The sequence below is a fragment of the Pituophis catenifer genome, unplaced genomic scaffold (assembly GCF_029215685.1).
Source record: "Pituophis catenifer annectens isolate HBS135680 unplaced genomic scaffold, rPitCat1.0.hap2 SCAF_5, whole genome shotgun sequence".
NCBI lineage: Eukaryota > Metazoa > Chordata > Lepidosauria > Squamata > Colubridae > Pituophis > Pituophis catenifer.
The window spans coordinates 61,691,704-61,707,635 of record NW_027256885.1 but is presented as its reverse complement, the minus strand read 5'-3'; the positions used below and the strand labels follow the sequence as shown (position 1 = coordinate 61,707,635).

The window sequence follows — 15,932 nt, the reverse complement described above, 5'->3', positions numbered from 1 at the left end:
CTGGGAACTGGTTCAGGGGCGTGGCCAGCCAATCTTATTACCGGTTCTCCGAACTATTAAAAAATTTTACTACCAGTTCTTGCGAACCGGTGTGAACCGGGAGCATCCCACCACTGCTTCAATGCCAGTATAACTAAGGGTTACTTAAGCCTGTCTTCTTTGTGCATTGGGAACAAAATGATGGCCACATCATCAGGAACCAACAGATAAAGGATATCATCAGGGTATTTTGTGTCCTGGTTAGGTGCAAGTGGAAATGACCTTTATTTCTTTCAGCTCACAGAGAATGTCTTCTATGCCACATATTCCAACTATAGTGTTAGATCGGCACAAGGCAACAGGCGAGTGTCGTTGGTGAATTCAGCACCTTTTTATTTCCAGCAACGTGTGACTGCGCTCTGTCGGCTGGGCTGCCGGAGCTCACCTTTTTAAGGAGCCCCAGGCAGACCAGCCGGCCAATGACAGCAGGTTAAATCTCCCACGGTCCAGACAGCCAATCAACGATGAGCATGAAACCTTATGCAGATTCTAGCCAATCCGTGACGAGCATGAAACCTTATGCAGATTCTAGCCAATCCGTGGCGAGCATGAAAACTTTTGTAGATTCTAGCCAATCAGTACATAACACCCCTCCCCTCCTAGAATGAACAGTGTTCAATCCCCTGCCTACATATGTGACGTAGTCCTCTAGGTAGGTGGGGCACGCCGGCTTCCTACTGGACCTGCGCAGTTCACTTGTCCCCGGGATCTTGGCTGCAGCGGTCGAGTCAGGTGTTCCTCTGGCTGCCAGGGAAGGAACCTTCTGGAGCTTCTCGGCTCGCGAGTCGAGTTCCAGCCTGGTTCCTTCGGCTTCCGAGACCGTCGCTTCCTGCTGGACGCCCTCGATCCCTGAGGAATGGTCGCGGCTCTGGTTGATGAGTAGTCCCCCTGTTGGGCCACCGAGTAGGCCTGGTTCCTGGTTGTCTGCTTCCCGGCCGGCGGTTGAGCATACTCCTCGGGGTGGAGACCTCAGGTTCTGCGATTGTTGCTCTGGCCCTCCGGTCGCAGTCCAGTCACCCTGGTTCCTCAGCTCAGTGTCCCCCAGGCAGTGTCTGAGTTGGTCGATATGCCTCCTCTAGATTTGCCCGTCCTCCAGCTCAATGCGGTATGACTTGGGGCCAGTGACAGCCATGACTCGGCCCGCCAGCCAGGTCGGGTACCCCGCATAGTTGTGTGCAAATACCCGGTCTTGTACGTTGAATGCCCACGTGGGCCGTGCGGAGTCCAGGGGGGTCTCAGGAAGGTAGTCCGGGTGGTATCGGTCAAGTTGTGACCTCAGCCTTCTTCCCATCAGCAACTCCACTGGGCTCTTGTTGGTGGTCGCATGGGGGGTGGTGTGTTGAGCGAGGAGGAACTGGTTGACTTTTTCCTGCCAATTCCCTGGGCCCATTCGGGTGAGGGTTTCCTTGGTTAGTCTCACCATTTGCTCGACCTGCCCGTTGCTTGCTGGGTGGAAAGGAGAGATGAGTACGTGCCGGATCCCTTGCTCTGCGAGGAATGCCTCCATGGTCTTGGCTGTCAGTTGTGGGCCGTTATCGGAAACCAGGACGTCGGGTAGACTGTGGGTGGCGAACAGCCATCGGAGGGCTTGGATGGTGGCTTCTGTCATGGTTGTCTGCATGATGATCACCTCTAGCCACTTGGAGAATGCATCCACGACAATCAGGAACATCTGTCCTTCTACTGGCCCTGCAAAGTCAATATGTATGAGGGACCAGGGCCCCTTGGCCGCTTCCCATTCATGAGTGGGTGCCCGTGGTGGTGCTGGTTGCGTCTGTTGTGGCCCCGCCCTCTGAGCCTGTCCCATCGGAGGAAGAAAGCTCCGAGCATGAGGAAGAGGAGTCAGCCAGGCCTCCCTCTCCAGGCCCCTCCCCTCTGGCATTGTCTCAAGTGCCGGCCGAGGGAGAGGAGACAGCTGATTCGAATCAGAGTGATGAAGAAACATCATTCCTGGACGCACGCCTCCGAAGGCGTGATAAACGTTTGCAGCAGCTTAGGAGGCGTGCTAGGGATTAGAACTGAGTCACTGGACCACACCCCAGAGACTATATAATAGAGGGTAGTGGTCAAGGATCCTTGTGACAAACAAAGCAAACCTTGGATAGTCACTAAAGCCTCGTCCAGAACTGCTGAGAGAAAGATTTAAAGTGTCGGACATTTGGACTCTTGAGTATTTATCTTTCTGTTTTACTTTGAAAATAAAGTCACTTGGCAGACGGTGTGTCTATCGCTGCCAAGTGGGAGATAAGACCTGGGTGCGTTCCAAAGTGTTTCCTTAACCCTCGACTGGCTGTGTTGGTGTGTGTGTGGGTACGGGGACAGATCAGCGTCCTCTGGCAGGGTTTGCAGGTGGCCACCCACTTGGTAATGTCCTTGTCCATCTGGGGCCACCAGATGTAGCTCTGGGCTAATGCCTTCATCCTCACGATCCCAGGGTGGCCCACGTGCAGGGTGTCCATGGCGCGCCTCCGAAGCTTTTGGGGAACGACGACCCTTTCTCCCCACAGCAAACAGCCCTTAATGGTTGATGTCGATCAACAACACTTGGGCGGTGGGTGCGGGGTCTTCCACCAATTCTGGCAGCGGGCAGTGGCTGAGAGCGTCGGTGTGGCTGATGTCTTTGCCGGGGCGGTGGATCAGCTCGTAGTCATACGCTGTGAGGAAAATGGCCCATCTGGTCATCCTCAGGGACATGTATGGCGGGGTTTGTTGGTTACCGGTGAGGAGTCCTAATAGGGGCTTATGGTCAGTTACAATCTCAAAATGCCTACCGTATACATACTCGTGGAACCGCTTGTTTCCTGCCACCACGGCCAAGGCCTCCTTATCAATTTGGCTGTAGTTGCGCTCGGCCAATGACAGGGTCTTGGAGTAGTATGCTATCGGTGCTTCCATTCCGTCTGGTAGGCGGTGGCTGAGGACCGCCCCAAATCCAAAAGGGGAGGCGTCACAGGTGATCCGAACCAGCAACGTGTGGTTATATTGGATACGCTGTCGGACGAGACAAGGTCTTTTACTGCTGCAAAAGCTTGGTCTTCCCTCTGTCCCCAGGTCCACGGTGTCGTCTTCCCCAGGAGGTTGTGGAGCGGTTCAGCAATGGTGGCCTTCTGTTGTAAAAATGTGCTGTAAAAGTTTAACAGTCCCAAGAAGGCTTGCAGTTCTGCCTTATTCTTCGGGGTGGGGGCGTTCTTAATGGCTTTCATCTTTCTGTCAGTCAGGTGGATGCCTGATCCATCTATTAGGTAGCCCAGGAACTCTACCTGCCTTACGCCAATTTTGCATTTCTTAGGGTTCACTTTGAGTCCTTTTTTCTGGAACCTCCCCAAGGTTTCCCGCATGCGTTCCATCAACTGGCCTATTGACTCCCCTGATATAAAAACATCATCGAAGTATGGCACCACCCCTGGGATCCCGTGCAGTAGCCACTCCATTAGGCACTGGAAAAGTCCTGGGGCTACGCTGACCCCAAACTGCAACCTGGTACATTTAAATGCCCCCCTGTGAGTCACTATGGTTTGTGCTTCAGCGGTGGTTTCGTCTACTGGCAGCTGCTGATAGGCCTGGGCAAGGTCCAGCTTGGAGAATATCTTCCTGCTTCCTAGGGAATGCAACAGATGTTGCACCACGGCCATTGGGTATGCACTCTGCTGGAGGGCTTTGTTCAGTGTACACTTGTAATCCACGCAGATGCAGACGGACCCATCTGGCTTCACGGGGGTGACTATGGGAGTCTCCCACATTGCGTGGTTGGTTGGCACGAGGATTCCCTGGGCAATGAGCTTGTCTAATTGTTCCTCAACCTTGAGCCGCAAAGCAAATGGTACCCTACGGGGTTTGAGCCTGATGGGGGTTACATGGGGGTCTAGGTTAAATGAAATGGGTTTCCCCGTATATTTACCTTGGCCCTTGTCGAAGACGTCTGCGAACTCTGCCAACAGCTGGTCCAGTTCGTGGGTGGTTATGCTGTGCAGTCCGGTGATGTCCAGGCCCGGGGGTTTAAACCATTCTACTCCCAGCAGTGATGGCCAGTGGTTGCTGATGACCGTGAGCAGCAGCTGGCCCTGGAACTCGTAGAACGTTACTTTGACTTCCATTCTGCCTAGTACCTCTATCCGGTTCCCTTGATAGTCATTCAGGCGGACATTTGGCAGCTTCAGGAACTTCCTGCTTGCGGCTGGGTTCAACTTCTTGATTGTTTGCCAGGATACTATTGTAAAATATGACCCTGTGTCCAGCTCCATTTTGCATGGTTCCCCTTCAATGGTCACGACTGCATGGTATTTCTCCTGCTCATATGCATCTGTGTATCCCACGGTTGTGTGATGGATTTCTCTGGGAGCTTGGTATTGGTCCTCTCTTTGTCTGCTCCATTGTTGGCCGGCTCTAGGGTTCCCTGGTCTTCCTGATGGGGCTATAAGCTTTGGCTGAAAGGTAATGGGTTGGGGCACTTTGCAGGCTTCGGCAATGTGGCCCTTTCTTTGGCATCGGCAGCATGTTGCGTCCTGGAAATGGCAAGCTGCCCTTGTGTGGAAACCTATGCAGCCCAGGCAACGTGGCTGCCTGCTCTCCGTATCCCTGGGGTTCTGCCACTTTTCTGGGTACACGCGGTGGATGGTGTCGTCTGTGTCGTCCCAGTCGTCATCGTACTCAGGGACTTCAGTTGACCAGTCGGGCTCCTGGTATGTGTGGTGCACCCCGCTGGTCTTCCTTACGTTTGCTGCTGAGTTGTCTGATGATTCTGCAGCCCTGGCCTCCTTGACAACGTCCTTGAATGAGACCCCTCTCCTTATCAACAGTTTCTTTTGTAGAGTGAGGTCCCTCATCCCCAGGATGATCCGGTCCTTCATCATTTTTGGGGGATTTATGAACTCGCATCTGGTAGCGATCTCCCGGAGGCTGGCCACAAAATCATTGACGGTTTCTCCCTCTCGTTGACGCCGGTGGTAAAACTCATTTCGGCTGACCATGGGGGCAGTGGATAGTGCGTAGTGGTCTTCCAGGGCACGTTGCAGGGTGGCCCAGGTGACGGTCTCCACATCTGCTGGGGCGATCAGCATCTGTGCCATTTTGTAGACCTTGGTGTCGCAGTAGGTCAGGAATAACGCTCACTTCCTGTTGTCCGTCCTGTTCTGGTAATCGTTGGCCTCCAGGAACATTCTGAAACGGCCCATGTATGTGTGCCAGTCTTCCGTCTGCAGGTCGAAGATTGCTGGGGCCGGTGATACTTGCGATGCCATTAGTGCAGGTGGTCGGAGGTCCTTGTTTCAAGACAGATGCGTGGTTCACGAGGAGGTTCTTAGGTCCCTTTTGTCCTTCGTCGCCAGTGTTAGATCGGCGCAAGGCAACAGGTGAGAGTTGTTAGTGAATTCAGCACCTTTTTATTTCCAGCAACGTGTGACTGCGCTCTGCCGGCTGGGCTGCCGGAGCTCGCCTTTTTAAGGAGCCCCAGGGAGACCAGTCGGCCAATGACAGCAGGTTAAATCTCCCACGGTCCAGACAGCCAATCAGCGATGAGCATGAAACCTTATGCAGATTCTAGCCAATCCGTGGCGAGCATGAAAACTTATGTAGATTCTAGCCAATCAGTACATAAAATATAGTTCTCCTTATCAAAGAATGGGTTGATCCCTGCTTGATGCTAAATATCTTTGCAACTCAATTGTTTAACAAAATAATGCTTCTTTATCATTATTCAGTCTTTGGTCCAAAGTTGAGACAGCCTGTGCAATCAATATAATACAGAAATGCTATGTCAGTGTCAATAATTGCTTCAGCTTAACAAACCCGGAAGCATTTTTAAATCCTCAGGTGGAGATCGGAGACAGAAATCTTGGCAACTGCTCTTTAGAGAAGAGTATTGCTGTTGATGATTGTTACTAGAGAATCATACTATCCTTTTCTGGAGAATATTCTGGAGAATATGTATCCTCTAACCCTTTGACTTAATTGACCTTGACCCTACTCTAGGCATCGGAGTGAGAGGAGAATACTGTCTTCTAGAGCAGTCACTCCAGAAATATCTAAGCATTTTGAATGTCACTGCTAGTGATATCTGTCATCTTCAGTTGCCTCATTTCTAATAGCTTAAGCTACTTAGGGATTTAAAGATTATGGAAGAGAACTTGTAGTATCCAAACTGACTCTGGTTCTCACTCTATGTTTAGTCTTCTTCGCCCTGGGGAATCCCCATGACCTTTAATGCTTCTTCCCCCCCCCCACCTGACACTTACCTGCCACCTCTGCAATGTCGCCAGGGACTATGTCTTTAGCCTTTATTCTCTGTACCGCCTTCCTGTCAGATCGATAGACCTTGCCCATTTCAGGTTCATACTCCTTTAGGGCCTCAATGGCATTCTCAGCATTTCGTTCCTGCAAAGAGAAAGCCCCCACTCAGAATTAAGATGCCCTATTGTTGCTTTCAATTACTGCTCAGGCCCCCTCAGTGGAGGGAAGCTCCATTCCATTCCCCCAATGCAAGAAAGCAAGCAGAAACAGATGAGCCAGGCACAGAGTAATGATCCAAACTCCCATTCCATTAAGCCTTGATATTTTGACACCCTGACATTTGCTGAAAGCACCTTCATGCTCTCAGAGATTGTCTAGGTTAGAGTACAGCAATCTCCTCATGACAGCAGTCAGATAATATTCATAAGATACATCTGAAGAACAAAATATATTAAGCCACATTGTAGTGTGTTCAGAGCATCATAGAGATACTTCACATACTAAAGAGGGCTTCACACCTTACATTAAACCACAATGTGATTTGCTTGGCTCTGGCTTAGTGTGGTTTGTGAACATACCCATTACGCTTTAAAGTTGGCAACTTTAAGATGTGTGGATTTCACGTCCTTGTGAGATGAAGTCCACACCTTTTAAATTTGCCAAGTTTGAAAAATACAACTTTAAATCATGGTTTGCTTATTTATTTATTTATTGGGTTTATCTAAGACCTTTTATTCATGAGTCCAAAGAGTCATGTACAAGGCTCCCTCCTAAATTTCCCCACAGAACAACTTCCTGAGATAGATTGGTTAAGGTAGAGAATTGGTCTAAAGTCCATAGGGAAGTTCTATAGTTGACGGGAGGACTAAATTCTCCTGATGCCAGTGCAACATCTGAATTAGCCCCTAGGGATCTGGATCTGAAGGGACAAAGGGGATTTGAGGTGTACAGAGCACTTATATTTTACCCATTAGTAACTTGCAATGGAAGAGGTGCCTTTCCCTGGGCTCGTGGTTTCCTGGGTTTTTCCTACGCAATTCCAGCAAAAAAGGCTTTTTATTTAAAGACAGCTGACAGATACATGTGCATTCACACATGTTTCAAATCACTTTTCCTTTGGAGTCTGGATCACCTCACAGACCTACATCCACCAAACCATAATGAAACAAAACATGGTTAGTTTACCTGCCAAACTCCAACAATGGCATTGGCAATCAGGATCAATAGGATGACAAATGGTTCCACAAATGCAGTGACTGTCTCTTCGCCCTCTTCAAACCATGCCAGCACCTGTAAAAAAAAAAAAACAACAGCTATGCATAGTTGGGGGGGGAGGGAGAATGTGGTTAATCTTCCACTTCTCTTTTGCTCAGATATGATCCTTGACTCCTTGTTCATTTTCCAGTCAGGAATTGTAAATCCCAGCCCCACCTCTGTTTTCTCCTTCTGAGATCCCATTTAATTTTTAATTCTCCTTGAACGTGCCATCTGAAAACAGCTGAAGCCAGCCTGTGTTTTGCATCGGCACAAAAATGAAGTGTGTCAGTCAATCTCCACGAAACCTGATAGCACCAGCACAAAGGGCTCCTGTTGCTGGTGGGGGGGGGGGGGTGCACACAAACACATGGATGCTGCACAATTGTGCAGGTAGGGGCAAGTGTGTAACTATGCACAGCTTCAGATGTGAAAGGAAGGTATGTGTTGCACACAAGTGGGATGAAGCATCTGTACAAGGTTTCACACCACCCCCTGTTGGAGAGAGAGAGAGAGAGCTGTGTCTGACAGGGTTTCTGTTGGAGGAACAGAGCATGGTGCAAATACATACCTCATGCTGTTTGATATGGGGGGGGGCATAATTGTTAGAAGGATTATAGTTGATTAACTACAAATGTGCTTTGTAATGCTTGATTGTTTCCCAAGATTATCTCCAAAGACTTTATCAGATTTCTTTCTCTTTGTTTGCAGGTCCAGCTTCAGCACTTAAAATTCAAAACAAGCATATCTCGAAACCATGGTGAAGACAGTGCTATTTCCAATGTGATCTTAATTTTATTTATACTGTCTGTCCTATTTTTCAATGATAAAACAATCCCAAAGTAGATTGTTCTTTCCTATGTTCAGAAGGCCCATAATACTTGTGTCCTACAGAGCTCTGTAGGAGAAAGAAAATAAGGAAATGGATGGAACAGTTTGGTTGATTGGCTTTTTGGTCAAGAAAATGCCAATAATCCTGGACTGTCTGAAAATGAAATGTTGAACCACAGCGACATGAGAACCAGGCTGTAAATTATGACCTTTTCTGAGACCTCCTGTTGCAGAGCCTGACCATGTGCTCTTGAAAGATCTAGTACCGTGATGGCGAACCTATGGCACACGTGCCAGAAGAGCCCTCTCTGTGGGCACGTGCGCCATCACCAGCTGCTCTTCTGGGTTCCATCACGCGCATGTGTGCCGGACAGCTGGTCCGTCGCGCATGCAAGCAGCAGGCAGCTGCTCTTCCAGGTTCCAGAGTGCGCATGCGCGCTGGCCAGCTGGTCTTCGCGTGAAGACCAGCTGGCATGTGCACAACGGAACCCGGAACAGCAGCTGGTCCATCACACATGCGCGCAGTGGGTAGCTGCTCTTCCAGGTTCCAGAGCACGCATGCGCGCCGGCTAGCTGGTCTTCACATGAAAACCACCTGGCATGTGCGCAACAGAACCTGGAACAGCAGCTGGCTGCCGCACGCATGCACACCAGCCAGTTGCTCTCTTCCAGCCGGCACTCCGGCATGCACGCACAGGCTCCAGTTTCAGCACTCGGTGCCGAAAAGGTTAGCCATCACTGATCTAGTATCACAATCTGAGGAGGTTGCATCTCAAGTGTCAAGAAACTAGGCAGAAGCACAACAGGCTACAATGAGCTTCTGGGTGCTGAAACAAGGAAAATCTCAGCTTCTCATGCTTGGGTTTGCTGTATTATAGAAATGGCAAGGAGTTTATAGTTTCTATGAACCCGAGAGCATTCATTTTTATACAGGAATGTACAGGTCAGGTATATTCTTTTTCTGGATTGAGTCAATGTATTCATTATAGTGGAAGTACAATTATAATTTAAACTTATCGAAGAACTCTGAGATGGCCAAACTTACTTCTTTGATCAGAGAAAATATAATATCTACATGTATTGCTACCTAGAAATCCATATGGACTTTTTGCATAAAAGAGGAAAAATGAGCTTATGATTATGGTTTTGATGTTTGATTAATCAATTATAGAAAGAAGGTCATGTTGTAACCATAGACTAAAAGGTAAATTTATAATTGTACTTATAACTGCTGTAAAGAAGCCACTTCTTTGCATGTTCTTTTTTTCTTTTCTCTTTTTCCTTTCTTGCACTTTTAGGTTTTTTTCTGATTTCTTTCTTTTTTTCTTATTTTATATTAATTGGTAGTAGTTTTTAGTTTGTATTGGTCTTTAGCCTCCTTTTAAAAACTTTTAATAAAATTATGTATTAAAGGGGGGGGGAAACAGTGCACATTTAGAAGACAAACTGATGCCCAAATTGTTTTCTGGGATTTTGCTCAGAAGGAAATGGTTTTGTGAATTTACAGTAAGAAACTTAATGGGCTAAATCAGATTGGATTATCATTATTCTCTCAGAGGAAGTTAAGTGTAAATGTCATTAAATAAATGATTGTAAAATATTTGAAAATGGCCAAATAAAACATGGTGCCTGCTTTTAAGCATGAAGGAGACAAAAGAAATTGCTGAACAGATAAGTTAGCTCAATATGTTTCCTGATTTGTTACACAGAAGGAAGCCAGATTTTAGCTTTGAGAAAAAGAAACAGAATGACCTGATTGGATTAAACATCCCAAATGCTGAAAAATAATTGATGTGGGAAAACACATTGAACATGCTCAGAGGCAAAGTTTTAATTTACATGTATTACCTGCCTTGCCAGTGAAAATAATTTCAGCTCTGAATCCTGACTCAATTTAAGCCTTCATTAATCCCTATCCCTGAGGTGAAAGGGAATTATTAAATATGACATTACAGTTATTTCTGAAGACTAAACTTCTGGTCCCGGTAAACGACCCAGCTTGGATCCTGCAACATTATCCTGGGACATGTATATTTGCCTTCATTTGAGAGTTATTTCTTCCCACCCACCCAATTCACCAATTTGTTGACACTGATTACCAATAGAAGGGAATGTCTGTGGCTCAGAGTTGAACTGTGGGGTCCTTGGTGTTCTCTGAGCTTGGTGGTTTGCTTGTAGACATTTCATTACCCAACGAGGCAACATCATCAGTGAGAGTGAGTGTGGGGCTTGCCTTGCTCCCTGTTTATATACAGTAGCTTGCCCACACCAGTTATAAACAGGAAGCAAACCCCACACTCACTCTCACTGATGATGTTGCCTCATTGGGTAATGAAATGTCTACAAGCAAACAACCACACTCAGAAAGTACTAAGGATGCCACTCATTACTAAACAATCTAAAATCAATCCAATAACTGCAGCACTGTTCTTTCCATTCCAATGTAGTGGAAGTTGGTGTGTTCCTAACACAGGATGGCATCCTCAGAGAGCATGTTTGCAGTCATCACTTCCCCACGATACACATTCTTTCCCATTCTGCCCCCCAGATGGTTGCCTCTCCTCTTCAACCCAGTGTGGATTTCCCAAGTTCCCTCAGTTACAAGGACAGTGTCACTTACGAAAGAGATGCAGGCTGCGAGCAGGAGAATTCGCACAAGCAAGTCTTCAAATTGTTCCACCACCAGCTCCCATATACTTTTGCCTGATAAGCAAGAAAGGGTGGGATGAAAGGCACAAAGGAGACAGAGACTGCAGAGATGGGATGGGGGAAATCAGCCTGCCTCCCCCCAATCAAGAAAGCAATGGGCTGCAAGGAAAGAGAGACGGGATAGTGGGCCTGCAGACATCTATGATAGATTTTTGAACAAGTTCCAGCAGTTACACTTGGGAAAATGGTAGGTTCTTCTATGCAAGTCTACCTATGTGTTAACAGAAACTCCATAGCAACCATTAACCTGGAGAATTGGCAATGTATACAACCATTTTTTTTCTCCTGCCTCTTCCCAATTGATCTGTCTCCCAAAAAGAGATCTTTGTTTCATACAAAAATGTTGGGTTTTTTTTTCTCCCAGTTACCAAGCAGCCTCCATTAATTGGCCAACAACATTTCAAAGAACCAAGCTATCTTTTATCACAGCTATGCCTCTTAGAAGCTTTGAATTAGTGCTAAGGCACAAGAAAGGGAAAATGAGTGCTGGGGTGATGCTTGGCAGATCAGAACATGGATCTGAATAGAACAATGTACAGTTTGGTAGAGGCAGAATTTGGCATCTGATTGGTCAAACAAAGAGCTCCATGTCTATGCCTCATGATGGAACATGGTGGAAATGATTGGGACAAACCACATGGCAATTCACAGGGTAACCTGAGATTTTATTTCTAAATAGAAAGTTTGAGGCCCAATCTGGAGACCCAATAGCCACTGAATGAGTGTTATGGTCTGTAGGAGTCATTTGGGCCATGCTAATTCAAGGTTGAAGGGGTTTTCCTTCCTAACACTTATGTGCATATTTTTTTTTAGGACTCACCTTCTTCAGCTGGGAGTTCTGGGGTTTGGAGACAACATGTTGAGAGAGGAAAAGAAAGGAAAAAAGAGAAAGAAAAGCTGGTTAGGGTTATTGCTAGTATGACTTTTGCTGAGTGGTCAAGCAAAGGTGGCAACAGAGAAGTGGTATAGGCTAAACTATTCTGGATTTACAGTTGGTTCCGCACATGGAGTTTAAAGTTAATTTTCAGTGTCATAACTCCACAGTTGAAAGAAAGAGTTATATGATCATGCTTAGGTTTAGGGAGTGATTGTGAGTTGGATATGGACACCCATGTAGAAATGAGTAAGCCTTTTACTGACTTCAATTTGTAAACCACAGACCTAAGTGATTGCAAAATTGGTTTAAGCATAGGAAACCCTTGGAGGTAGGACTTCACAAGGCGATAGGAAAGAACAGACTGGGGTTCATTTAGAGCAGTTACAAACTTGTGCATGTCCCACAAAATACCATAATCACACATTTCCAATCCCCTCTGATCAAATTCTTGTTATAAAACCACTGAGGAATCCAGAACTTTTGACCTTACCGCATGTATTTGAGGGACATTATAAAATTAGGAAATCAGACTGTCCTCTCAATCATCTGTATCTTTGGCAGCATGATATGCCCACTCCTCACAAAACAAGCCTCTCCAGATCCACCCACTCACACAGCATCACAACCAACAAACAATTACATTTTGTTCCTCAAAGACATCTCTTCTCAAATCTACTCAGCATCTAACTAGTTCACTTCACTGGCTGTGTAATATCAGTACTTCTCTTTTGTTTCAACTTCCCGGCTGCTCCTACAAGTTGCCCATCAACAATTTTGATATCTCATTCATACCAAAGGGAATTTACTGAGTTATTCTTAGCAAAGCAGCAGCAGCTGCCCTGTCCCCAGCATGACTACCTCTCCCCCAACTTTGCAATCATCAATTTTCCCTCTTGTGCTTTGCTTCTACCTTCATTCTTATTCCCCTTCCACAGCCAACTTTAGACTCTGCTAGACCATCTCTATCACCTCCTTCCTGCTTTCCAATAATTATGTAACTGTTTTTCTTTGATAATAGTTGATTCCTTCTCTTTCACCTCTACTTATTGCTTCTGTCCTTCCTTACATTTTAGAATCCATGTCCATCACTGTGCATCTTTAGTCTGATTGCCTTTGCTTTCTTTTCTTCTCATATCTATGTCGCTCTGCACATCATTTCAGCTTTCTGGCTCTCCATTTCCCCTGCCTTCTTGCATCCTGGCACCTGGCCAAGTGGGTACCAAAAGGGCTGTAATTTTAGAAAGCACTTACCATTGGGTCCATATTTTTCCAGATTCTTCTTCACCTGCTCAGGAGAGAGGCCTGTATGCTCACTTACTCCAAAGTAAGCCAGGCACTCTTCCGTTGTTTTGGCATGGGCATTTTCCATTTTTGCCCTACCACACCTGTCCACTTGTGTTTAAAGCTGCTTTCCACTTCTTCCAGCTTGGCCTGCTTCTGCTGTTCCCCTGCTGTATGTTCAATGGAGTGTCACCTGTGCCCCCGTTGAGTTCCTCCTCTTTCTCAGCAGACCATGGTCCTTGGAGCACTGTATCCAATGATGGAGGGAAAGCCCAATGACCTGTCCTTGAACAGAAGCCTTTGCCAAACTCTGAGGCTGGCACATGTCCTTATGAGGCAGCCTGAGGACCAGATCTTTGGACATTCTCCATGGGCCCCCATTGGGTGACCAGTGCTGACATCACTTCATCCACCAACTCACATATGGCCTTCTGCGGAGAGAAAGTATTTTTGCTGACTTGAAGGGAGAAGCCAGGAGGATGGTTGGCTTCGGATGGGGGGAGGAGGAGAGAGGAGGCCAAGTGTCCACAGACCCATGTGTCACTCAAATGCTTGCCTGTTCCTTTCAAGAGATCTCACCCTAGCCTCCCCCTCCTGCCTCCTACAGATTTAGGGTTTATTTCTGTCACTTGTCGTTTGTAATGAAGATACACAGAGAAGTGGACTGTCCTCATTCCCATATATGCAACTAAATCAATCTGTTTGCTGTGTCTCTCTCATTTGCATAGGCTTTAAATATTATTTAATAATCCTCACATGTGCATTTACATGTGTATCATAGGTATATAATTTTAGGTTTTTGTCTCCCTTTTTTTTCACTCCATTAAATTTTTCTTTGTTGGACCTATCATCCCTCTCTCTCAGTTTGCAATCTCTGACAGCAACCAAACAGATTCTATGACCAATTGTTGCTTTTACAAGCTGATTAATGTACATTCTATTGTAATTTCTTGCAGCAACTGACTCTTTGATGTTATTTTTTATTATACATTGTACAAAAGTTTAATATACTTATTTGATTTTAAAAACAAACATGGGTTTTTATATTTAGTTGTGTAGAATGATGAAGCAAGACATCCAATAAACTCAAATTATGTGTTCCATTACTTCAAATACAGATGTGTGCATGCAAGTATGTAGTACTTCAACACTATACATTTTCTTCATAACCATAAATGTGTTTTTTGGGGGACTTATTTTTCAGGACAATTTTATTAGCGATAATGAGTCTATACACTGTACATTCAGTCACTAAGGTGTATTTATAAGCATAGCTATTTTTATACATATTTTGATAAAAGTCCTTTATGTTACAATATCCTCTGTTTCCAGGTTGGGAAAAAAAAGGGGGGAGAGAAAGGGCAAAGGGTTAGCAATCTCTTTTCCCCTCTTTCTTTCTCTCTCACTCAGGCAAGCACATTTTATTACATAAAAATAAGTCTTACTGGGCATAACAGATGGCAAATATGACAATAATGTAACCTATTTAATATTGCATATACTTACCGCGGCAAGACTAGCATTTGCTCAAAAATGGAAGTGTAAAGAAATACCCTCAGAAGAAGAAGTAATACACAAAATTTACAGCTGTGCAGAGATGGACAGACTCACTTTAGAACTCAAAGACAAAAGTGAATCAACATACTATGAAGTCTGGAATAAATTTTATAATTGGTTAGATAAGAGGAAGAATGCCAAAAACAAGGGACAACGAATGTCTGGAAATGTATATATCAATGTATATCAATATATCAATGTATATTGAATTTGTGAATGTAATATAGGTTTATTAAATACATGCATAGTGGTTTAGGAAGTAAAATACTGCATACTTGATATATAATGAAATAGGAGATATGTAAATTTGTATATAGATCAAGGAATAGATTATTAATTTGATTTAGACGCAAATGTTAGAAACCAGAGACGTTGAGCAATGTCCATTGTTTTACTTTTGAAACTAATAAAATATTTTTTTTAAAAAAAGTCTAAAACAAGGAAGGCATTGAATTGTTAGCAGCAGTGGTGAGATCGAGGCAAATTGCGCTCAATTTTTTTTTAATCTATTCAAAAATTGCAGTTTGAGTACCTCCGTTGAAACTGGAATTATTTTGTTGTGAAACTCCATATACACTTATTATACAGCTATAAAAGAAGTATTTACAGTGTTTTATGCTTTTATTTTACATTGGGTAAGTTCCGTTTGAAAAAGGAGATTTTTTTAATCGCTCTTAGCTGCTCCATAGACATCAATATCTTATTGCCTAACCAGCCTCAGTTTTGTGTTAAGAGGGAGTCTTCCACCTTGGGTGATTTTGCAGGTCATCTGTTAACCAGAAAGCAAGAGTGAAAGTGAAAATTCAGACAGCTGAGGGGTCTTTTGGGGGGGGGAACCTTTATGTATTTTTATTTATAATGCAATTTATATGCCGCCCTATCTCCAAGGACTCAGGGCGGCTCACAACGGTAAAAATGCACAGTTCCTCATTAAAAGACAATATAAAATTAAAATTCCAATTTAAAACAATTTAAAATTCATTAAGAAACCCCCCATCAGTCCAGGCTGCGGAACAACCAGGTCTTCAAATCATGGCAGAACAAGCAAAGGTCAGGGGCCATCCAGAGCTCCAAAGGAAGTTGGTTCCAGAGGGTGGGTGCGCCCACAGAGAAAGCTCTCCCCCTGGGGGTCGCCAGCCGACACTGTCTGGCCGACGGC

At 45.3% G+C, this 15,932-nt stretch overlaps 1 protein-coding gene across 2 annotated transcripts in view; it reads right to left on the bottom strand.

Annotated features, from left to right (window-relative positions):
* The window catches only part of ATP2A1 (ATPase sarcoplasmic/endoplasmic reticulum Ca2+ transporting 1), an 84,820-nt gene extending 71,291 nt beyond the window's left edge, over positions 1–13,529 (bottom strand). For both annotated transcript variants that reach the window (XM_070944574.1, XM_070944573.1), the window contains exons 1-5: positions 13,187–13,529; positions 11,879–11,896; positions 10,970–11,052; positions 7,450–7,554; positions 6,270–6,408 (exon numbers count right to left, since the gene is read on the bottom strand). In XM_070944574.1, coding sequence (XP_070800675.1) covers positions 6,270–6,408; positions 7,450–7,554; positions 10,970–11,052; positions 11,879–11,896; positions 13,187–13,304 — 463 coding nt within the window. In that variant the 5' untranslated portion in view covers positions 13,305–13,529. The remainder of the gene's footprint in view (positions 1–6,269; positions 6,409–7,449; positions 7,555–10,969; positions 11,053–11,878; positions 11,897–13,186) is intronic.
* Between the last annotated feature and the right edge of the window lie 2,403 nt (positions 13,530–15,932).